General features: G+C 40.6%; 1 protein-coding gene across 3 annotated transcripts in view; it reads left to right on the forward strand.

The window, feature by feature from the left end:
- Positions 1-22,008, forward strand: part of LOC115123075 (ras-related protein Rab-27B-like) — a 107,301-nt gene that overhangs the window by 72,631 nt on the left and 12,662 nt on the right. For all 3 annotated transcript variants that reach the window (XM_065017174.1, XM_065017175.1, XM_065017173.1), the window contains exons 2-4: positions 16,624-16,725; positions 19,749-19,818; positions 21,576-21,661. In XM_065017174.1, coding sequence (XP_064873246.1) covers positions 16,643-16,725; positions 19,749-19,818; positions 21,576-21,661 — 239 coding nt within the window. In that variant the 5' untranslated portion in view covers positions 16,624-16,642. The remainder of the gene's footprint in view (positions 1-16,623; positions 16,726-19,748; positions 19,819-21,575; positions 21,662-22,008) is intronic.

Consider the following 22,008-nt stretch of genomic DNA (forward strand, 5'->3'; position numbering starts at 1 on the left):
CCCTGTTATTGTAATGGTGAGAGGTTAGCATGTCTTGGGGGTATGATATAAAATGCTAACCTCCCCTGTTATTGTAATGGTGAGAGGTTAGCATGTCTTGGGGGTATGATATAAAATGCTAACCTCCCCTGTTATTGTAATGGTGAGAGTTTAGCATGTCTTGGGGTTATGATATAAAATGCTAACCTCCCCTGTTATTGTAATGGCGAGAGGTTAGCATGTCTTGGGGGTATGATATAAAATGCTAACCTCCCCTGTTATTGTAATGGTGAGAGGTTAGCATGTCTTGGAGGTATGATATAAAATGCTAACCTCCCCTGTTATTGTAATGGTGAGAGGTTAGCATGTCTTGGGGGTATGATATAAAATGCTAACCTCCCCTGTTATTGTAATGGTGAGAGGTTAGCATGTCTTGGAGGTATGCTATAAAATTCTAACCTCCCCTGTCTGGGATCCAAGATGGCGTAGCAGTAGGACGTTTGTATCTGTCTTTGTCTTATCCAGTGTCTTATCACTTGTAAATAGTATTTTTCGGATATATCTTAATCTCACTTTCTATCTACGAACTAAATATACTTTCCTGCAACCCGCCTCACCCAATGTGGTACGGATCTGCTATTTTCATTCCTTAGAACTGGAACCTCCATCAGGAGCTAGCCAGCTAACTAGCTACTAGTCTTTGTTAGCCACGGCTAACCTTTTTCTCGGTCACCAGCCAGCCTGCCTTAGCTCGGACAACACTTTCCTGTCTAGCTACTAGTCTTTGTTAACCACGACTAGCCGTCTTTACGTTTGTCTCGGTCACCAGCCAGCCTTCGCTCGGACAACACCTGCCAGTCTGCACAGCGCGATATCAACCCGGAGCATATCGGACTGCTTCTCTCTACCACATCACCGAATTCCTGCCGCTCTGGATCATTACACCGGCTCATCGCAGCTAGCTAGCTGGAAACGAGTGGCTACTGATCTGACTGCCCTTGACCAGCACAAAAACATCCTGTGTGCATTAGCATCGAATAGCCTCCACAATATGCAACTTTTCAGGGAAGTTAGAAACAAATATACACAGTCAGTTAGGAAAGCTAAGGCTAGCCTTTTCAAACAGAAATGTACATCCTGTAGCACTAATTCCAGAAAGTTCTGGGACACTGTAAAGTCCATGGAGAATAAGAGCACCTCCTCCCAGCTGCCCTGAGGCTAGGAAACACTGTCACCACCGATAAATCTACGATAATCAAGAATTTCAATAAGCATTTTCCTATGGCTGGCCATGCTTTCCACCTGGCTACCCCTACCCCGGTCAACAGCTCAGCACCCCCCACAGCAACTTGCCCAAGCCTCCCCCATTTCTCCTTCGCCCAAATCCATATAGCTGATGTTCTGAAAGAGCTGCAAAATCTGTACCCCTACAAATCAGCTGGGCTAGACAATCTGGACCCTCTCTTTCTAAAATTACCCACCGCAATTGTTGCCACCCCTATTAACTAGCCTGTTCAACCTCTCTTTCATATCGTCTGAGATCCCTTAAGATTGTAAAGCTTCCGCAGTCATCCACCTCTTCAAAGGGGGAGACACTTTAGACCCAAACTGTTACAGACCTATAGCCATGCCTTTCTAAAGTCTACAAAGGGGGAGACACTTTAGACCCAAACTGTTACAGACCTATAGCCGTGCCTTTTCTAAAGTCTTCAAAGGGGGAGACACTTTAGACCCAAACTGTTACAGACCTATAGCCGTGCCTTTCTAAAGTCTTCAAAGGGGGAGACACTTTAGACCCAAACTGTTACAGACCTATAGCCGTGCCTTTCTAAAGTCTTCAAAGGGGGAGACACTTTAGACCCAAACTGTTACAGACCTATATCCATGCCTTTCTAAAGTCTTCAAAGGGGGAGACACTTTAGACCCAAACTGTTACAGACCTATAGCCGTGCCTTTCTAAAGTCTTCAAAGGGGGAGACACTTTAGACCCAAACTGTTACAGACCTATAGCCATGCCTTTCTAAAGTCTTCAAAGGGGGAGACACTTTAGACCCAAACTGTTACAGACCTATATCCATGCCTTTCTAAAGTCTTCAAAGGGGAGACACTTTAGACCCAAACTGTTACAGACCTATAGCCATGCCTTTCTAAAGTCTTCAAAGGGGGAGACACTTTAGACCCAAACTGTTACAGACCTATAGCCATGCCTTTCTAAAGTCTTCAAAGGGGGAGACACTTTAGACCCAAACTGTTACAGACCTATAGCCATGCCTTTCTAAAGTCTTCAAAGGGGGAGACACTTTAGACCCAAACTGTTACAGACCTATAGCCATGCCTTTCTAAAGTCTTCAAAGGGGGAGACACTTTAGACCCAAACTGTTACAGACCTATAGCCATGCCTTTCTAAAGTCTTCAAAGGGGGAGACACTTTAGACCCAAACTGTTACAGACCTATAGCCATGCCTTTCTAAAGTCTTCAAAGGGGAGACACTTTAGACCCAAACTGTTACAGACCTATAGCCATGCCTTTCTAAAGTCTTCAAAGGGGGAGACACTTTAGACCCAAACTGTTACAGACCTATAGCCATGCCTTTCTAAAGTCTTCAAAGGGGGAGACACTTTAGACCCAAACTGTTACAGACCTATAGCCGTGCCTTTCTAAAGTCTTCAAAGGGGGAGACACTTTAGACCCAAACTGTTACAGACCTATAGCCATGCCTTTCTAAAGTCTTCAAAGGGGAGACACTTTAGACCCAAACTGTTACAGACCTATAGCCGTGCCTTTCTAAAGTCTTCAAAGGGGGAGACACTTTAGACCCAAACTGTTACAGACCTATAGCCGTGCCTTTCTAAAGTCTTCAAAGGGGGAGACACTTTAGACCCAAACTGTTACAGACCTATAGCCATGCCTTTCTAAAGTCTTCAAAGGGGGAGACACTTTAGACCCAAACTGTTACAGACCTATATCCATGCCTTTCTAAAGTCTTCAAAGGGGGAGACACTTTAGACCCAAACTGTTACAGACCTATAGCCATGCCTTTCTAAAGTCTTCAAAGGGGGAGACACTTTAGACCCAAACTGTTACAGACCTATAGCCGTGCCTTTTCTAAAGTCTTCAAAGGGGGAGACACTTTAGACCCAAACTGTTACAGACCTATAGCCGTGCCTTTCTAAAGTCTTCAAAGGGGGAGACACTTTAGACCAAAACTGTTACAGACCTATATCCATGCCTTTTCTAAAGTCTTCGAAAGCCATGTTAACAAACAGATCATCCCCAAATCCAACTCCTCCTTTGGCCGCCTTTCCTTCCAGTTCTCTGCTGCCAATGACTGGAACGAATTTCAAAAATCACTGAAGCTCGGGACTTATAATCTCCCTCACTAAATTTAAGCATCAGCTGTCAGAGCAGCTTACCGATCATTGCACCTGTACACAGCCCATCTCTAAATAGCCCACCCAACTACCCGTCCCCATATTGCTTTTTTTCTTCTCCTTTGCACCTCAGTATCTCTACTTGCACATTCATCTTCTGCACATCTATCACTCCAGTGTTAATTGCTAAATTTTCATTATTTCGCCACTATGGCCTATTTATTGCCTTACCTCCCTAATCTTACTACATTTGCACACACTGTATATAGATTGTTCTTTTGTGTTATTGACTGTACGTTTGTTTACCCCATGTGTAACTCTGTGTTGTTTTTGTCGCACTGCTTTGCTTTATCTTGGCCAGGTTGCTGTTGTAAGTGAGAACTTGTTCTCAATTAGCCTACCTGGTTAAATAAAGGTGAGATAAAAAAGATAGTAATGGTGAGAGGTTAGCATGTCTTGATGGTGTGATATAAAATGCTAATGTCTTGGGGGTGTGATATAAAATGCTAATGTCTTGGGGGTGTGATATAAAATGCTAACCCTATTGTAAGGGTAGGAGGTTAGCATGTCTTGGGGGTATGATACAGTGGGGCAAAAAAGTATTTAGTCAGCCACCAATTGTGCAAGTTCTCCCACTTACTTGTCTTGTAGGTGACCAAATACTTATTTTCCACCATAATTTGCAAATAAATTCATAAAAAATCCTACAATGTGATTTTCTGGATTTTTTCTTCTCATTTTGTCTGTCATAGTTGAAGTGTACCTATGATGAAAATTACAGGCCTCTCATCATTTTAAGTGGGAGAACTTGCACAATTGGTGGCTGACTAAATACTTTTTTGCCCCACTGTATATGTGCGTCTAACTTTCTCACTCATCATTATTCATGAACAATATGGTTGACAATTTTAATGTTTCATTCTCAGTCGATGGAACGATAATTATTATTGATAATATATTATTATTATTATTACTATTATTACTATTTTGTAATGTCTCCTTTGGAACGCTTCATTTGAGTTACTGACATCTGAAGAAGCATTTCGCTACACTCACAATGACATCTGCTAACCATGTGTACGTGACCAATACTTTTTGATTTGATAAGACATCAGAAACATCAGTGAGAAATAACATGCTGTCTACTGCTTCCTTTTCAACAGGATGAACCATTTCCTGGTCGTGGTAACTGTGGCCGCAATTCAGATGTTGGTGTGTAGGATAAGGACTCATATTCTGTTACAGATGCATGATCGAGGTCTTAGGAAAAATCTACTTATTTATCAAATCACTATTCAAAAGCAGTTCAGTAGAGGACTGATCTCTCTATGGGGACAGTAGTAAGAGCTTTGTTTATTTTATTTAACCTTTTACTTAACTAGGCAAGTCAGTTAAAACTTCTTGGCGCACCCATCCCGTTAGCGGGATCATTTTCGTCAACATCCGCTAAATTGCAGAGCGCCAAATTGAAATTAAATTACAAAAAATATTTCATTTTCATGAAATCACAAGTGCAATATAGCAAAACACAGCTTAGCTTGTTGTTAATCCACCTGGCGTGTTAGATTTAAAAAAGAAAAGCTTTTCGGTGAAAGCAAACCAAGCGTTTATGTAAGGACATCTCTCTCAGCAGACAAAACATTACAAACAGCTAGCAGCAAAGTGGATTGGTCAGAAAAGCAATCAAATGAATCGCTTACCTTTGATGATCTTCGGATGTTTGCACTCACGAGACTCCAAGTTACACAATAAATGTTCCTTTTGTTCCATAAAGATTATAAATACCTCCATTTGGTTGGCGCGTTATGTTCAGAAATCCACAGGCTCGAGCGGTCATGATGGGGCAGACGAAAATTCCAAATAGTATCCGTAAAGTTCATAGAAACATGTCAAACGTTTTTTATAATCAATCCTCAGGTTGTTTTTACAATATATAATCGATAATATTTCAACTGGACTGTATCTTCTTCAATACACTGCCCCCTACACTCGAGGTTAAAAACAAATCCTTATTTACAATGACAAACTACCGGGGAACAGTGGGTTAACTGCTTTCGGTTACTGGCCCAACGCTCTAACTACTAGGCTACCTGCTATTAAAAGCCAGAACTAGTTTGTTTAGACTGGCAGCAGGGTTATTATGTTTAGCAGCTTATCAAAATTGAGATCAGACAGCGTTCAGAAAAGCTTGCTTCCTATTTTACAGGATTGCATAATTTGTGTTGACGTTGCCTTATCTAACAAGGAAATGTAAAATCTATTTTACAAGAGCTTGTGTATTTCCATTACAAAATTGAACGAGACATCCAGTCATACCCACCCCTCTCCTTGGCTCGTTAAAGTTTTAATGTGTTTCAGAATTTCATTGTACCACTGTGTACTATAGCTACTGTTTGTAGTAATAAATTGTCTGCTAGTAAAAAAATAAATAGGAGCCAGCCTCCATAGGCCAATACTACTCTCATCTAATCACTGGTGCACACATTTCCAGATTGAAAGTGCTGTTCTGTAGCCAACGGCTGGTGTTGGAGGTGGAGAAATGTATTGTAATGGGATGCATCTGGAGACACTTCAAATCAGTCTTCTTCAATGGTGCGGTGTCTAAAACCTTCTGCCTGAATCACACTGACTGCATCCCAAATGGCTCCATTTTCCCTATATAGTGCCCTACATTTGGCCAGAGACCTATATAGTGCCCTACATTTGGCCAGAGACCTATATAGTGCCCTACTTTGGCCAGAGGCCTATATAGTGCCCTACATTTGGCCAGAGACCTATATAGTGCCCTACATTTGGCCAGAGACCTATATAGTGCACTAACTTTGGCCAGAGACCTATATAGTGCCCTACATTTGGCCAGAGACCTATATAGTGCCCTACATTTGGCCAGAGACCTATATAGTGCCCTACTTTGGCCAGAGGCCTATATAGTGCCCTACATTTGGCCAGAGACCTATATAGTGCCCTACATTTGGCCAGAGACCTATATAGTGCACTACCTTTGGCCAGAGACCTATATAGTGCCCTACATTTGGCCAGAGACCTATATAGTGCCCTTCCTTTGGCCAGAGACCTATATAGTGCCCTACTTTGGCCAGAGACCTATATAGTGCACTACATTTGGCCAGAGACCTATATAGTGCCCTACCTTTGGCCAGAGACCTATATAGTGCCCTACATTTGGCCAGAGACCTATATAGTGCCCTACATTTGGCCAGAGACCTATATAGTGCACTACCTTTGGCCAGAGACCTATATAGTGCACTACCTTTGGCCAGAGACCTATATAGTGCCCTACATTTGGCCAGAGACCTATATAGTGCACTACCTTTGGCCAGAGACCTATATAGTGCCCTACCTTTGGCCAGAGACCTATATAGTGCACTACCTTTGGCCAGAGAACTATATAGTGCACTACCTTTGGCCAGAGACCTATATAGTGCCCTACATTTGGCCAGAGACCTATATAGTGCACTACCTTTGGCCAGAGACCTATATAGTGCCCTACCTTTGGCCAGAGACCTATATAGTGCCCTACCTTTGGCCAGAGACCTATATAGTGCACTACCTTTGGCCAGAGACCTATATAGTGCACTACCTTTGGTCAGAAACCAATGAGGAATAGGGTGCCATTTTGGAAGGCAGACCCTGTCTGATTGCATCATTGTTGTTCAGTGGGGTCCTCAAGTATCTTGTTGATTTAATATCCTCTACTTACCAGCTCTTTTCACTAGCTATTCACAAGAAAAGGTCCCATTAATGGAAAGGGAAATGGACATAGTAAAACCAATTTCCTCATTCTCAAATCAAACAGGGACTACCTCCTTTCACATGACAGACTCGTATTGCATCTCCTGTTGGAACATAATGTTTTGATCCAATCTGATCCAAAATGGTATTACTTCATGTTAATATTCACTAATAGAGGGTTAGTAGATGTTCAGTAATGAACCTTTTAACATAACTCTGATCGTAAGCCTAGACAATCGTTTGTTGATCGTAATCGCACAGACTCATCGGGTTATTTGGGGAGGCAGGGTAGCCTAGTGGTTAGAGTGTATAGAGTGTAGAGGAGACAGGTAGCCAAGTGGTTAGAGTGTAGAGGTGGCAGGGTAGACTAGTGGTTAGAGTGTAGAGGAGACAGGTAGCCAAGTGGTTAGAGTGTAGAGGTGGCAGGGTAGACTAGTGGTTAGAGTGTAGAGGCGGCAGGGTAGCCTAGTGGTTAGAGTGTAGAGGCGGCAGGGTAGACTAGTGGTTAGAGTGTAGAGGCGGCAGGGTAGCCTAGTGGTTAGAGTGTAGAGGAGACAGGTAGCCTAGTGGTTAGAGTGTAGAGGCGGCAGGGTAGCCTAGTGGTTAGAGTGTAGAGGCGGTAGGGTAGCCTAGTGGTTAGAGCGTTGGACTAGTAACCGAAAAGTTGCAAGTTCGAATCCCGAGTTGACAAGGTCGTTCTGCCCCTGAACAGGCAGTTAACCCACTGTTCCTAGGCTTGAAAATAAGAATTTGTTCTTAACTGACTTGCCTCGTTAAATAAAGGTAAAATAAATATTTTGGTGTACATGAAGTGAGACCGTAGATGTGTTTGTACAGAAGGAAGACACAGTGCAATCGCCGGACTCAGTGAGGAGGTCCCCTGAGGGACAGTGAGGAGGTCCCCTGAGAGACAGTGAGCTCCCCTGAGGGACAGTGAGGAGGTCCCCTGAGAGACAGTGAGGAGGTCCCCTGAGGGACAGTGAGGAGGTCCCCTGAGAGACAGTGAGGGGGTCCCCTGAGAGACAGTGAGGAGGTCCCCTGAGAGACAGTGAGGAGGTCCCCTGAGAGACAGTGAGGAGGTCCCCTGAGGGACAGTGAGGAGGTCCCCTGAGGGACAGTGATGAGGTCCCCTGAGAGACAGTGAGGTCCCCTGAGGGACAGTGAGGTCCACTGATCACATCCTCAGGACGTCCTGATTCCCCTGACAATGGATCCATAGACTTTTCATCCTCCTGGGGACGAGGGGCCCAGGGTCTGGTTTAACAACAACATAGAACTGCCAGAGCCGTTTTTGAACAGTTATGTGATTTTAAGATTCTAATTACTCTGCTGTTGTGAAAGTCACCCCCCCCCCGTCATCAACTTTTCCTAATTGTGTTTTTAAAAGAGCTGCTTGGACAGCTGGGAGATACGGTGGTGCCGTGCTGTTGCCCTCCAGCTCTCTCTCTCTCTCGTCTCTCTCTTTCTCTCTCTACTGAGTGAATTGGAGTCTCATGATCTTCTTGTCTAAATATAATCCACAGGGTCAGTGAGGCAAACAAACAGACTCGACGCACAACAGGAACAGGGACATAGACTGAGCCACTAAAGCTAAACCAAAGGACCTCCTCTTTGGGGACCTAAAGGCCATTTGGGATCTGATAACTTTGTTTTACCACTAATAATATGGTAATTTGACTAACAGTGTCATCCAAAGCAATTTGCAATTAACACATTATGTATGCGGAACCTTCTGAGATCCAATTGGACTCTATTTAGAAGAACTCTTTTCCTTTCCTCACAATTAACTGTCTATGTAGAGTGAATGGATAATGGTACCGTGGTGTCTGGAGGGGGTTTTGGGGGGTAAACACAGTACAGTCAGTAGAAGTGTCTCTGCTTTCCCATCCAACCAGAGGAGCACCTCATGGGGATGATATCATGTGCCACCCCTTCTGAGAGAGAACACATAAAAAACACTTGGTTTCCCACGATACGCCCTCTCTACTCACCCAGTGACTGGCGCTCCCAGGCTCTTTCCCAGAAGGCCACAGTCTAACCTCTGACCCATAGCATAATATATAATTGTCTATATATATATATATATATATGTGTGTGTGTATATAGACAGTTATATTGTATATATATATATATATATATATACAGTTGAAGTCGGAAGTACACCTTAGCCAAATACATTTAAACTCAGTTTTTCACAATTCCTGACATATAATTCTAGTAAAAATTCCCTGTCTTAGGTCAGTTAGAATCACCACTTTATTTTAAGAATGTGAAATGTCAGAATAATAGTAGAGAGAATGATTTATTTCAGCTTTTATTTCTTTCATCACATTCCCAGTAGGTCAGAAGTTTACATACACTCAATTAGTATTTGGTAGCATTGCCTTTAAATTGTTTAACTTGGGTCAAACGTTTCAGGTAGCCTTCCACAAGCTTCCCACAATAATTTGGGTGAATTTTGGCCCATTCCTCCTTACAGAGCTGGTGTACCTGAGTCAGGTTTGTAGGCCTCCTTGCTCGAACACGCTTTTTCAATTCTGACAACAAATTATGGGATTGAGGTCAGGGCTTTGCGATGGCCACTCCAATACCTTGACTTTGTTGTCCTTTAGCCATTTTGCAACAACTTTGGCTTGGGGTCATTGTTCATTTGAAAGACTCATTTGCGACCAAGCTTTAAATCCTGACTGATGTCTTGAGATGTGTCTTCAATATATCCACATAATTTTCCTACCTCATGATGCCATCTATTTTGTGAAGTGCACCAGTCCCTCCTGCAGCAAAGCACCCCCACAACATGATGCTGCCATCCCCGTGCTTCACGGTTGGGATGGTGTTCTTCAGCTTGCAAGCCTCTCGCTTTCTCCTCCAAACATAATGATGGTCATTATGGCCAAACAGTTCTATTTTCGTTTTATCAGACCAGAGGATATTTCTCCAAAAAATGTGCAGGTGCCTGGCTTTTTTATGGTGGTTTTGGAGCAATGGCTTCTTCCTTGCTGAGCGGCCTTTCATGTTATGTCGTGTGGATATAGATACTTTTGTACCTGTTTCCTCCAGCATCTTCACAAGGTCCTTTGCTGTTGTTCTGGGATTGATTTGCACTTTTCGAACCAAAGTACCTTCATCTCTAGGAGAACGCATCTCCTTCTTGAGGGGTATGATGGCTGCATGGTCCCATGGTGTTTATACTTGCATACTATTGTTTATATAGATGAACGTGGGACCTTCAGGGGTTTGGAAATTGCTCCCAAGGATGAACCAGACTTGTGGAGGTCTACAATTATTTTTCTGAGGTCTTGGCTGACTTCTTTTGATTTTCCCATGATGTCAAGCAAAGAGACACTGGAATTGTGATACAGTGAATTATTAGTGAAATAATCTGTCTGTAAACAATTGTTGGGAAAATTACTTGTGTCATGCACAAAGTAGATGTCCTAACAGACTTGACAAAACTATAGTTTGTTAACAATACATTTGTGGAGTGGTTGAAAAATTAGTTCTAATAATTCCAACCTAAGTGTATGTAAACTTCTGACTTCAACTGTATAGATTAAAGAGATCAGATTACTGATGTAATTATTAAGAGTTAGGAAAGATATAGACTAGAATGGCCGAGACGGGACCACCGGAGAGCTACAACTAGTCTGAAGGAATGTCTAGACCAGAGATCTGGCACATCATTAATGTGTTGAAGTCTGAAGGAATGTCTAGACCAGAGATCTGGCACATCATTAATGTGTGGAAGTCTGAAGGAATGTCTAGACCAGAGATCTGGCACATCATTAATGTGTGGAAGTCTGAAGGAATGTCTAGACCAGAGATCTGGCACATCATTAATGTGTGGAAGTCTGAAGGAATGTCTAGACCAGAGATCTGGCACATCATTAATGTGTTGAAGTCTGAAGGAATGTCTAGACCAGAGATCTGGCACATCATTAATGTGTGGAAGTCTGAAGGAATGTCTAGACCAGAGATTTGGCACATCATTAATGTGTGGAAGTCTGAAGGAATGTCTAGACCAGAGATTTGGCACATCATTAATGTGTGGAAGTCTGAAGGAATGTCTAGACCAGAGATTTGGCACATCATTAATGTGTGGAAGTCTGAAGGAATGTCTAGACCAGAGATCTGGCACATCATTAATGTGTTGAAGTCTGAATGTCCAGTCCGGCATGAGATATGACAGCTCATCTCTTTCATAGTGTTGTCTGTTTTATACATCTCCTCACGTGGCCTACAGTGAAATGAGTTCCTTCGTAACAGGACCAGTCATTGTCAACCTATAGAACCAATCATGTCACAGCCCAGACTGACCTTACACATTGAATTAAATCAAATCAGATTTTATTGGTCACATACACATGGTTAGCAGATGTTAATGCGAGTGTAGCCAAATGCTTGTGCTTCTAGTTCCGACAGTGCAGCAATAACAAGTAATCTAACAATTCCACAACAACTACCTAATACACACACATCTAAAAGGATGGTATAAGAATATGTAAATATATGGATGAGCAATGACAGAGCAGCAAAGGCAAGATGCAATAGATGGTATAAAATACAGTATATTCATATGAGATGAGTATTTTAATTTTTTTATTTTTGTTGTAAACATTATTAAAGTGGCCAATGATTTCAAGTCTATATGTAGGCAGCAGCCTCTGTGTTAGTGATGGCTGTTTAACAACAGTCTGATGGCCTTGAGATAGAAGCTGTTTTTCAGTCTCTCGGTCTCAGCTTTGATACACCTGTACTGACCTCGCCTTCTGGATGATAGCGGGGTGAACAGGCAGTGGCTTGGGTGGTTGTTGTCCTTGATGATCTTTTTGGCCTTCCTGTGACATCGGGTGGTGTAGGTGTCCTGGAGGGCAGGTAGCCCCCGGTGATGCGTTGTGCAGACCTCACTACCCTCTGGAGAGCCTTACGGTTGTGGGCAGAGCAGTTGCCATACCAGCCGGTGATACAGCCCGACAGGATGCTCTCAATTGTGTATCTGTAAAACTTTGTGAGGGTTTCAGGTGACAAGCCACATTTCTTCAGCCTCCTGAGGTTGAAGAGGCGCTGTTGTGCCTTCTTCACCACGCTGTCTGTGTGGACAATTTCAGTTTGTCCATGATGTGTACGCCGAGGAACTTATAACTTTCCACATTCTCCACTGCTGTCCCTTCGATGTGGATAGGGAGGTGCTCCCTCCTGTTGTTTCCTGAAGCACTCCGAGTGCCCTCACCTCCTCCCTGTAGGCTGTCTCGTCGTTGTTGGTAGTCAAGCCCACTACTGTTTTGTCATTTGCAAACTTGATGAATGAGTTGGAGGCATGTGTTGCCACGCAGTGCTGGGTGAACAGGTAGTACAGGCCGGGGCTGAGCATGCATCCTTGTGGGGCCCCAGTGTTGAGGATCAGCGAAGTGGAGATGTTGTTTCCTACGTTCATCACCTGGGGGGTGGTGGGCGGGGTTGAGACCCAGGGTCTCAAGCTTAATGGTGAGCTTGGAGGGCACTATGAATACTGAGCTGTAGTCAATGAACAGCGTTCTAACATATGTATATCTCTTGTCCAGATGGGACAGGGTATGTGTTTGTGTGTTTTTCATGTTTTTAAGGAGACAAAATTAGATTTCCATTAGTCAAGTCTCTCAGAACCTTCTCATGACATGGACGTTGTTGCCGTTTGTGGTTCCACGTGAGCTACTAAAACTAGACTAAAACTAGACCAGAGAGTAATTTGTTAACAGGAGATGAGATGATTGTCTACATTAGTGTGCCACTGTTCTTGTTCTGACCAAATCACGTTTGTCTGATCTAGACCAGAGATCTGTATTGTATGACTGATCACATTAGATTTTATTGGATCAAATAAAGTTGTGTTTGTTATTATGACGTTGGGCCGTTTCGCTTCGGTCTGTTTCTTTACTGACCCCAGGCCAGTTCCCCGTTGTCTGTTTGGCAAACCTTTACTGACCCCAGGCCAGTTTCCCGTTGTTTGTTTGACAAACCTTTACCGACCCCAGGACAGCTCCCCGTCGTCTGTTTGGCAAACCTTTACTGACCCCAGGCCAGTTCCCCGTTGTCTGTTTGGCAAACCTTTACTGACCCCAGGACAGCTCCCCGTTGTCTGTTTGACAAACCTTTACTGACCCCAGGCCAGTTTCCCGTTTTTATTTGACAAAACTTACTGACCCCAGGCCAGTTCCCGTTGTTTGTTTGACAAACCTTTACTGACCCCAGGCCAGTTCCCGTTGTTTGTTTGACAAACCTTTACTGACCCCAGGCCAGTTCCCGTCGTTTGTTTGACAAACCTTTACTGACCCCAGGCCAGTTTCCCGTTTTTTATTTGACAAAACTTACTGACCCCAGGCCAGTTCCCGTTGTTTGTTTGACAAACCTTTACTGACCCCAGGCCAGTTCCCGTTGTTTGTTTGACAAACCTTTACTGACCCCAGGCCAGTTCCCGTTGTTTGTTTGACAAAACTTACTAACCCCAGGCCAGTTCCCGTTGTTTGTTTGACAAACCTTTACTGACCCCAGGCCAGTTCCCGTTGTTTGTTTGACAAAACTTACTGACCCCAGGCCAGTTCCCGTCGTTTGTTTGACAAACCTTTACTGACCCCAGGACAGTTCCCCGTTGTCTGTTTGGCAAACCTTTACTGACCCCAGGACAGCTCCCCGTTGTCTGTTTGGCAAACCTTTACTGACCCCAGGCCAGTTCCCGTTGTTTGTTTGACAAACCTTTACTGACCCCAGGCCAGTTCCTGTCGTTTGTTTGACAAACCTTTACTGACCCCAGGCCAGTTTCCCGTTTTTTATTTGACAAAACTTACTGACCCCAGGCCAGTTCCCGTTGTTTGTTTGACAAACCTTTACTGACCCCAGGCCAGTTCCTGTCGTTTGTTTGACAAACCTTTACTGCCCCCAGGCCAGTTTCCCGTTTTTTATTTGACAAAACTTACTGACCCCAGGCCAGTTCCCGTTGTTTGTTTGACAAACCTTTACTGACCCCAGGCCAGTTCCCGTTGTTTGTTTGACAAACCTTTACTGACCCCAGGCCAGTTCCCGTTGTTTGTTTGACAAAACTTACTAACCCCAGGCCAGTTCCCGTTGTTTGTTTGACAAACCTTTACTGACCCCAGGCCAGTTCCCGTTGTTTGTTTGACAAAACTTACTGACCCCAGGCCAGTTCCCGTCGTTTGTTTGACAAACCTTTACTGACCCCAGGCCAGTTTCCCGTTTTTTATTTGACAAAACTTACCGACCCCAGGCCAGTTCCCGTTTTTTATTTGACAAAACTTACTGACCCCAGGCCAATTCCCGTTGTTTGTTTGACAAAACTTACTGACCCCAGGCCAGTTCCCGTTGTTTGTTTGACAAAACTTACTGACCCCAGGCCAGTTCCCGTAGTTTGTTTCCAACTTGTATGAATTGAATTCGGAAGTTTACATACATACACTTAGGTTGGAGTCATTAAAACTCGTTTTTCAACCACTCCACAAATTTCTTGTTAACAAACTATAGTTTTGTCAAGTCAGTTAGGACATCTACTTTGTGCATGACACAAGTAATTTTTCCAACAATTGTTTACAGACATATTATTTCACGTATAATTCACTGTATCACAATTCCAGTGGTTCAGACGTTTTACATACACTAAGTTGACTGTGCCTTTCAACAGTTTGGAAAATTCCAGAAAATGATGTCATGGCTTTAGAAGCTTCTGATAGGCTAATTGACATCATTTGAGTCAATTGGAGGTGTACCTGTGAATGTATTTCAAGGCCTACCTTCAAACTCAGTGTCTCTTTTCTTGACATTATTGGAAAATCAAAAGAAATCAGCCAAGACCTCAGATAAAAAATTGTAGACCTCCACAAGTCTGGTTCATCCTTTGGGAGCAATTTCCAAATGCCTGAAAGTACCACGTTCATCTGTACAAACAATAGTACGTAAGTATAAACACCATGGGACCACGCAGCCGTCATACCCCTCAGGAAGGAGACACGTTCTGTCTCCTAGAGATGAAAGTACTTTGGTGTGAAAAGTGCAAATCAATCCCAGAACAACATCAAAGGAGCTTGTGAAGATGCTGGAGGAAACTATCAATCACTCCAGTGTTTAATTGCTAAATTGTAATTATTTTGCCACTATGGCCTATTTATTGCCTTACTTGCCTCATTTGCACACACTGTATATAGACTTTTTTCTGTTGTGTTATTGACTGTAAGTTTGTTTATTTAATGTGTAACTCTGTGTTGTCTGTTCACACTGCTTTGCTTTATCTTGGCCAGGTCGCAGTTGTAAATGAGAACTTGTTCTCAACTGGCCTACCTGGTTAAATAAAGGTGAAAAAAGAAATGAAAAAAAAAAGAAAACAGGAACAGAAGTATCTATAGCCACAGTAAAACGAGTCCTATATCGACATAACCTGAAAGGCCACTCAGCAAGGAAGAAGCCACTGCTCCAAAACCGCCATAAAAAAAAGCCAGACTACGGTTTGCAACTGCACATGTGGACAAAGATTGTACTTTTTGGAGAAATATCCTCTGGTCTGATGAAACAAAAATATAACTGTTTGGCCGTAATGACCATCGTTATGTTTGGAGGAAAAAGGGGGAGGCTTGCAAGCCAAAGAACACCATCCCAACCGTGAAGCAGGGTGGTGGCAGCATCATGTTGTGGGGGTGCTTTTGCTGCAGGAGGGACTGGTGCACTTCACAAAATAGATGGCATCATGAGGTAGGAAAATTATGTGGATATATTGAAGACACATCTCAAGACATCAGTCAGGAAGTTAAAGCTTGGTCGCAAATGGGTCTTCCAAATGGACAATGACCCCAAGCATACTTCCAAAGTTGTACCAAAATGGCTTAAGGACAACAAAGTCAAGGTATTGGAGTGGCCATCACAAAGCCCTGACCTCAATCCCATAGAAAATCTGTGGGCAGAACTAAAAAAAGTGTGTGCGAGCAAGGAGGCCTACAAACCTGACTCCGTTACACCAGCTCTGTCAGGAGGAATGGGCCAAAATTCACCCAAATTATTGTGGGAAGCTTGTGGAAGGCTACCTGAAACGTTTGACCCAAGTTAAACAATTTAAAGGCAACGCTACCAAATACTAATTGAGTGTATGTACACTTCTGACCCACTGGAAATGTGATGAAAGAAATAAAAGCTGAAAGAAATCCTTCTCTCTACTATTATTCGGACATTTCACATTCTTAAAATAAAGTGTTGATCCTAACTGACCTAAGACAGGGAATTTTGACTAGGATTAAATGTCAGGAATTGTGAAAAACTGAGTTGAAATGTGTTGGTCTAAGGTGTATGTAAACTTCTGACTTCAACTGTATGAATGAATGAATGAATGTGTCAGACAGGCTGTGATGAATCCGCTGTCTAACTTCATGTACTCAGTGACCTTGTGGTTAAAGTGTCTCCCCTGAGATTGGAAAGTTGTTAGTTTAATCCCCAGTGGAGTCATACCAAATACCTTTTAAAAATGACTTCTTCTTGTTTTGTTTACTCCAGGTTCAGCGAGGTCAGCACGATGACTGATGGGGACTATGATTACCTGATCAAGCTCCTGGCTCTGGGGGACTCTGGAGTAGGGAAGACAACTTTTCTATACAGGTACACACACACACACTAGTTATTAGGGATGTGCATCTTTCCCTTTCAACACGATTCAATACCTTCATGGATCTATATACAGAACCGGTCAAAAGTTTTGGAACACCTACTCATTCAAGGGTATTATTTTATATTTGTACTATTTTCTACATTGTAGAATACTAGTGAAGACATCAATTATCACACATATGGAATCATGTAGTAACCAAAAAAGTGTTAAACAAATGAAAATATTTTATAGATTCTTCAAATAGCCATCCTTTGCCTTGATGGCAGCTTTGCACACTAATGGCATTATCTCAACCAACTTTATGAGGTAGTCACCTGGAATGCATTTCAATTAACAGGTGTGCCTTCTTAAAGTTAATTTGTGGAATTTATTTCCTTCTTAATAGATTTGAGCCAATCAGATGTGTTGTGATAAATTAGGGTTATACAGAAGATAGCCCTATTTGGTCCATATTATGGCAAAAACTGCTCAAATAAGCCAAGAGAAATGACAGTCCACCATTATTTTAAGACATCAAGGTCAGTCAATACGGAAAATAACTGAAAGTTTCTTCATGTTCAGTCGCAAAAAACATCAAGCTCTGTGATGAGAAACTGGCTCTCATGAGGACCGCAGAGGTGACCCAGAATCACCTCTGCTGCAGAGGATAAGTTCATTAGAGTTACCAGCCTCAGAAATTGCAGCCCAAATAAATGCTTCATAGAGTTCAAGTAACAGACACATCTCAACAGCAACTGTTCAGAGGAGAGTGTGTGAATCAAGCCTTCATGGTCGAATTGCTACAAAGAAACCACTACTAAAGGACACCAATAAGAAGAAGACACTTGCTTGGGCCAGACCGGTGGAAATCTGTCCTTTGGTCTGGAGTCCAAATGTAAAAAATGTGGTTCCAACCGCTGTGTCTTTGTGAGACAGAGTAGGTGAACGGATGATCTCCGCATGTGTATTTCCCACCATGAAGCATGGAGGAGGAGGTGTTATGTGGTGGGGGTGCTTTGCTGGTGACACTGTCTGTGACCCTTCACCTGAGCACTATGCTGAGCACTTGTTTGCTGCTTTTCCTTCTCTGCTGTCCAACTCATCCCAAACCATCTCAATTGGGTTGAGGTCGGGTGATTGTGGAGGCCAGGTCATCTGATGCAGCACTCCATCACTCTCCTTCTTGGTCAAATAGCCCTTACGCAGCCTGGAGGTGTGTTGGGTTATTGTCCTGTTGAAAAATGATAGTCCCACTAAGCACAAACCAGACGGGATGGCGTATCGCTGCAGAATGCTGTGGTAGCCATGTTGGTTAAGTGTGCCTTGACCTCAACCCCATTGAACACCTTTGGGATGAATTGGAATGCCGACTGTGAGCCAGGCCTAATCGCCTAACATCAGTGTTCCCGATCTCACTAATGCTCTTGTGGCTTAATGGAAGCAAGTCCCCACAGCAATGTTCCAACATTTAGTGGAAAACCTTCCCAGAAGAGTGGAGGCTGTTATTGCAGCAAAGGGTGGACCAACTATTTATTAATGCCTATGGCTTTGGAATTATGTTTGATGAGCAGGTGTCCACATACTATTGGTCATGTAGTGTATATTATTATAATATTCATTATTATTATATTTATTATTATAATATTCATTATTATATTTATTATTATTATATTTATTATTATTGTATTTATTATTATTATATTTATTATTATTGTATTTATTATTATTATAATATTTATTATTATTATAATATTTATTATTATTATAATATTTATTATTATTATAATATTTATTATTATTGTATTTATTATTATTATATTTATTATTATAATATTTATTATTATTATATTTATTATTATTATATTTATTATTATTATATTTATTATTATTATTATTATTATTATTATAATATTTATTATTATTGTATTTATTATTATTATATTTATTATTATTATATTTATTATTATTATATTTATTATTATTATATTTATTATTATTATATTTATTATTATTATTATTATTATTATTATAATATTTATTATTATTATATTTATTATTATTATAATATTTATTATTATTATATATATTATTATTATTGTATTTATTATTATTGTATTTATTATTATTATAATATTTATTATTATTGTATTTATTATTATTATAATATTTATTATTATTGTATTTATTATTATTATATTTATTATTATTATAATATTTATTATTATTATATTTATTATTATTGTATTTATTATTATTATATTTATTATTATTATATTTATTATTATTATATTTATTATTATTATATTTATTATTATTATATTTATTATTATAATATTTATTATTATTGTATTTATTATTATTATTATATTTCTTATTATTATATTTATTATTATATTTATTATTATTATTATATTTATTATTATTATTATTATTATTTATTATATTTATTTATTATTATTATATTTCTTATTATTATATTTATTATTATTGTATTTATTATTATTATTATATTTATTATTATTATTATTATAATATTTATTATTATAATATTTATTATTATTATATTTATTATTATTATATTTATTATTATAATATTTATTATTATTGTATTTATTATTATTATATTTATTATTATTATAATATTTATTATTATTGTATTTATTATTATTGTATTTCTTATTATTATATTTATTATTATAATATTTATTATTATTATAATATTTATTATTATTGTATTTATTATTATAATATTTATTATTATTGTATTTCTTATTATTATTATATTTATTATTATTATTATTATAATATTTATTATTATTGTATTTATTATTATTATATTTATTATTATTATAATATTTATTATTATTGTATTTATTATTATTGTATTTCTTATTATTATATTTATTATTATTATATTTATTATTATTATATTTATTATTATTGTATTTATTATTATTGTATTTATTATTATTGTATTTATTATTATTGTATTTATTATTATTATTGTTATTAATAATACTACTTTCCTCTTCAGGTACACAGACAACAAGTTCAACCCCAAGTTCATCACCACGGTGGGAATAGACTTCAGGGAAAAGAGAGTGGTGAGACACACACACACACACACACACACACACACACACGCGCATGCGAACCTGATGTTTATGAGAATCGTCCTGATGGAAACGTCCTTCATCAACCATCTTCTTCAGACTCACTGAGACTGTCTGCGTCCCCATTCTCCACACCCGTCTCAAAGTGAGCACTTGCACACTCCCGTCATGCATTTTTAAAAGCATTGTATTGAATTAAGCCTTGGCTGTAGGGACGTTCCACCATTGTTAAATCCATGATGTAGTGAAGCCAGTGAAGTTATTACCATTGCTCCTCCTCCTAAGACCATCTCTCTGTTATCTTAATTCTTGTCAAGTTGCCTTACCGGTGCTGTTCAGAGATGGCCAGGGAAGAGGAGGGGAAGTAGAGCTAGTCAAGTTTAAATTAAAGAGAGAGGATGAACCTCTGAGAAGAGGGGAAGGAGAGCTGTGAAGTTTAAATTAAAGAGAGGATGAACCTCTGAGAAGAGGGGAAGGAGAGCTGTGAAGATTAAATTAAAGAGAGGATGAACCTCTGAGAAGAGGGGAAGGAGAGCTGTGAAGTTTAAATTAAAGAGAGGATGAACCTCTGAGAAGAGGGGAAGGAGAGCTGTGAAGTTTAAATTAAAGAGAGGATGAACCTCTGAGAAGAGGGGAAGGAGAGCTGTTTAAATTAAAGATGAACCTCTGAGAAGATTAAAAATTAAAGAGAGGATGAACCTCTGAGAAGAGGGGAAGTAGAGCTAGTCAAGTTTAAATTAAAGAGAGAGGATGAACCTCTGAGAAGAGGGGAAGTAGAGCTGTGAAGTTTAAATTAAAGAGAGGATGAACCTCTGAGAAGAGGGGAAGGAGAGCTGCGAAGTTTAAATTAAAGAGTGGATGAACCTCTGAGAAGAGGGGAAGGAGGAGCTGCGAAGTTTAAATTAAAGAGAGGATGAACCTTAGCCACTGTTAAGCCATGTGACTACAGTCCTTTGTGACTCCAGTGCCCAGAATGAAGTACAATCTCTCCTGTCAAAGACAGTCAACACTTATCACTGTGAATCTAAACTATGATCTATGGCAGTAGGACCATTAATAAAGAGATGTAATGCTGTAAATGTGAGCGAAAACAAGAAAGCTTACATCTGTTAAAGGGCTAAGCGACAGTAGAGCAAGTGACTCTTGTGTTTATAAATACCTTTTTCAACCAAAACCTTTTCCTAATGTTTTTTTTTAGGGGGGGGGGGGGGCTTGAGAAAAGAGGTCAGTATCTTCCTGAGGCCCTTGTAGATCTGACCCTGTTTTGGTGTGTTTCACACAGACATGAGATCTGTCAACCATCCCATCAGGTGAAGGAGGTGTCCGATGCTGTGACGCAGGAACAAAGCATGACTGTTAGTCAAGATGCTGTCTTGTGATTTTTCCCTCCCTCACAGTTCTCCCATACAGACATCGTTCGGTTTCTCTGAATCTCATTTCAATTCATTCAATTCATTTTAATACAGTTTAACCCTAGTTTCTATCTGTTCAATTGTTCCAGTATTTTCTTTGGATTCTGCAGCCAAAAAATAAATGTTCCTTTCCCAAGATAACAGTTTAATTCTCTTTTGGCAACACCACCTTCAAAACAGGGTTTGTCTTCTGTTTGTTTTGAAGACAGGCGCCTGCCCTGGATAGATGACGAGTAGATCAGGCAACTGTCTTAAGTGTGTGTGTGTGTGTGTGTGTGTGTGTGTGTGTGTGTGTGTGTGTGTGTGTGTGTGTGTGTGTGTGTGTGTGTGTTTCAGGTGTACACAGCATCGGGCCCCAATGGAACCACAGGGAAGACTTTTAAAGTTCACCTCCAGCTCTGGGATACGGCTGGACAGGAGAGGTACTGGAACTGCATTACAATAACGTTTCTATTGGGTTACAATAATGTTCTATTGGGTTACAATAATGTTTCTATTGGGTTACAATGATGTTTCTATTGGGTTACAATAACGCTAACGTTTCTAACGGGCTGCGCTAACGTTTCTAACGGGCTACGCTAACGTTTCTAACGGGCTGCGCTAACGTTTCTAACGGGCTGCGCTAACGTTTCTAACGGGCTGCGCTAACGTTTCTAACGGGCTGCGCTAACGTTTCTAACGGGCTACGCTAACGTTTCTAACGGGCTACGCTAACGTTTCTAACGGGCTGCGCTAACGTTTCTAACGGGCTGCGCTAACGGTTCTAACG

The sequence above is a fragment of the Oncorhynchus nerka genome, linkage group LG4, assembly GCF_034236695.1.
Source record: "Oncorhynchus nerka isolate Pitt River linkage group LG4, Oner_Uvic_2.0, whole genome shotgun sequence".
NCBI classification, from domain to species: domain Eukaryota; kingdom Metazoa; phylum Chordata; class Actinopteri; order Salmoniformes; family Salmonidae; genus Oncorhynchus; species Oncorhynchus nerka.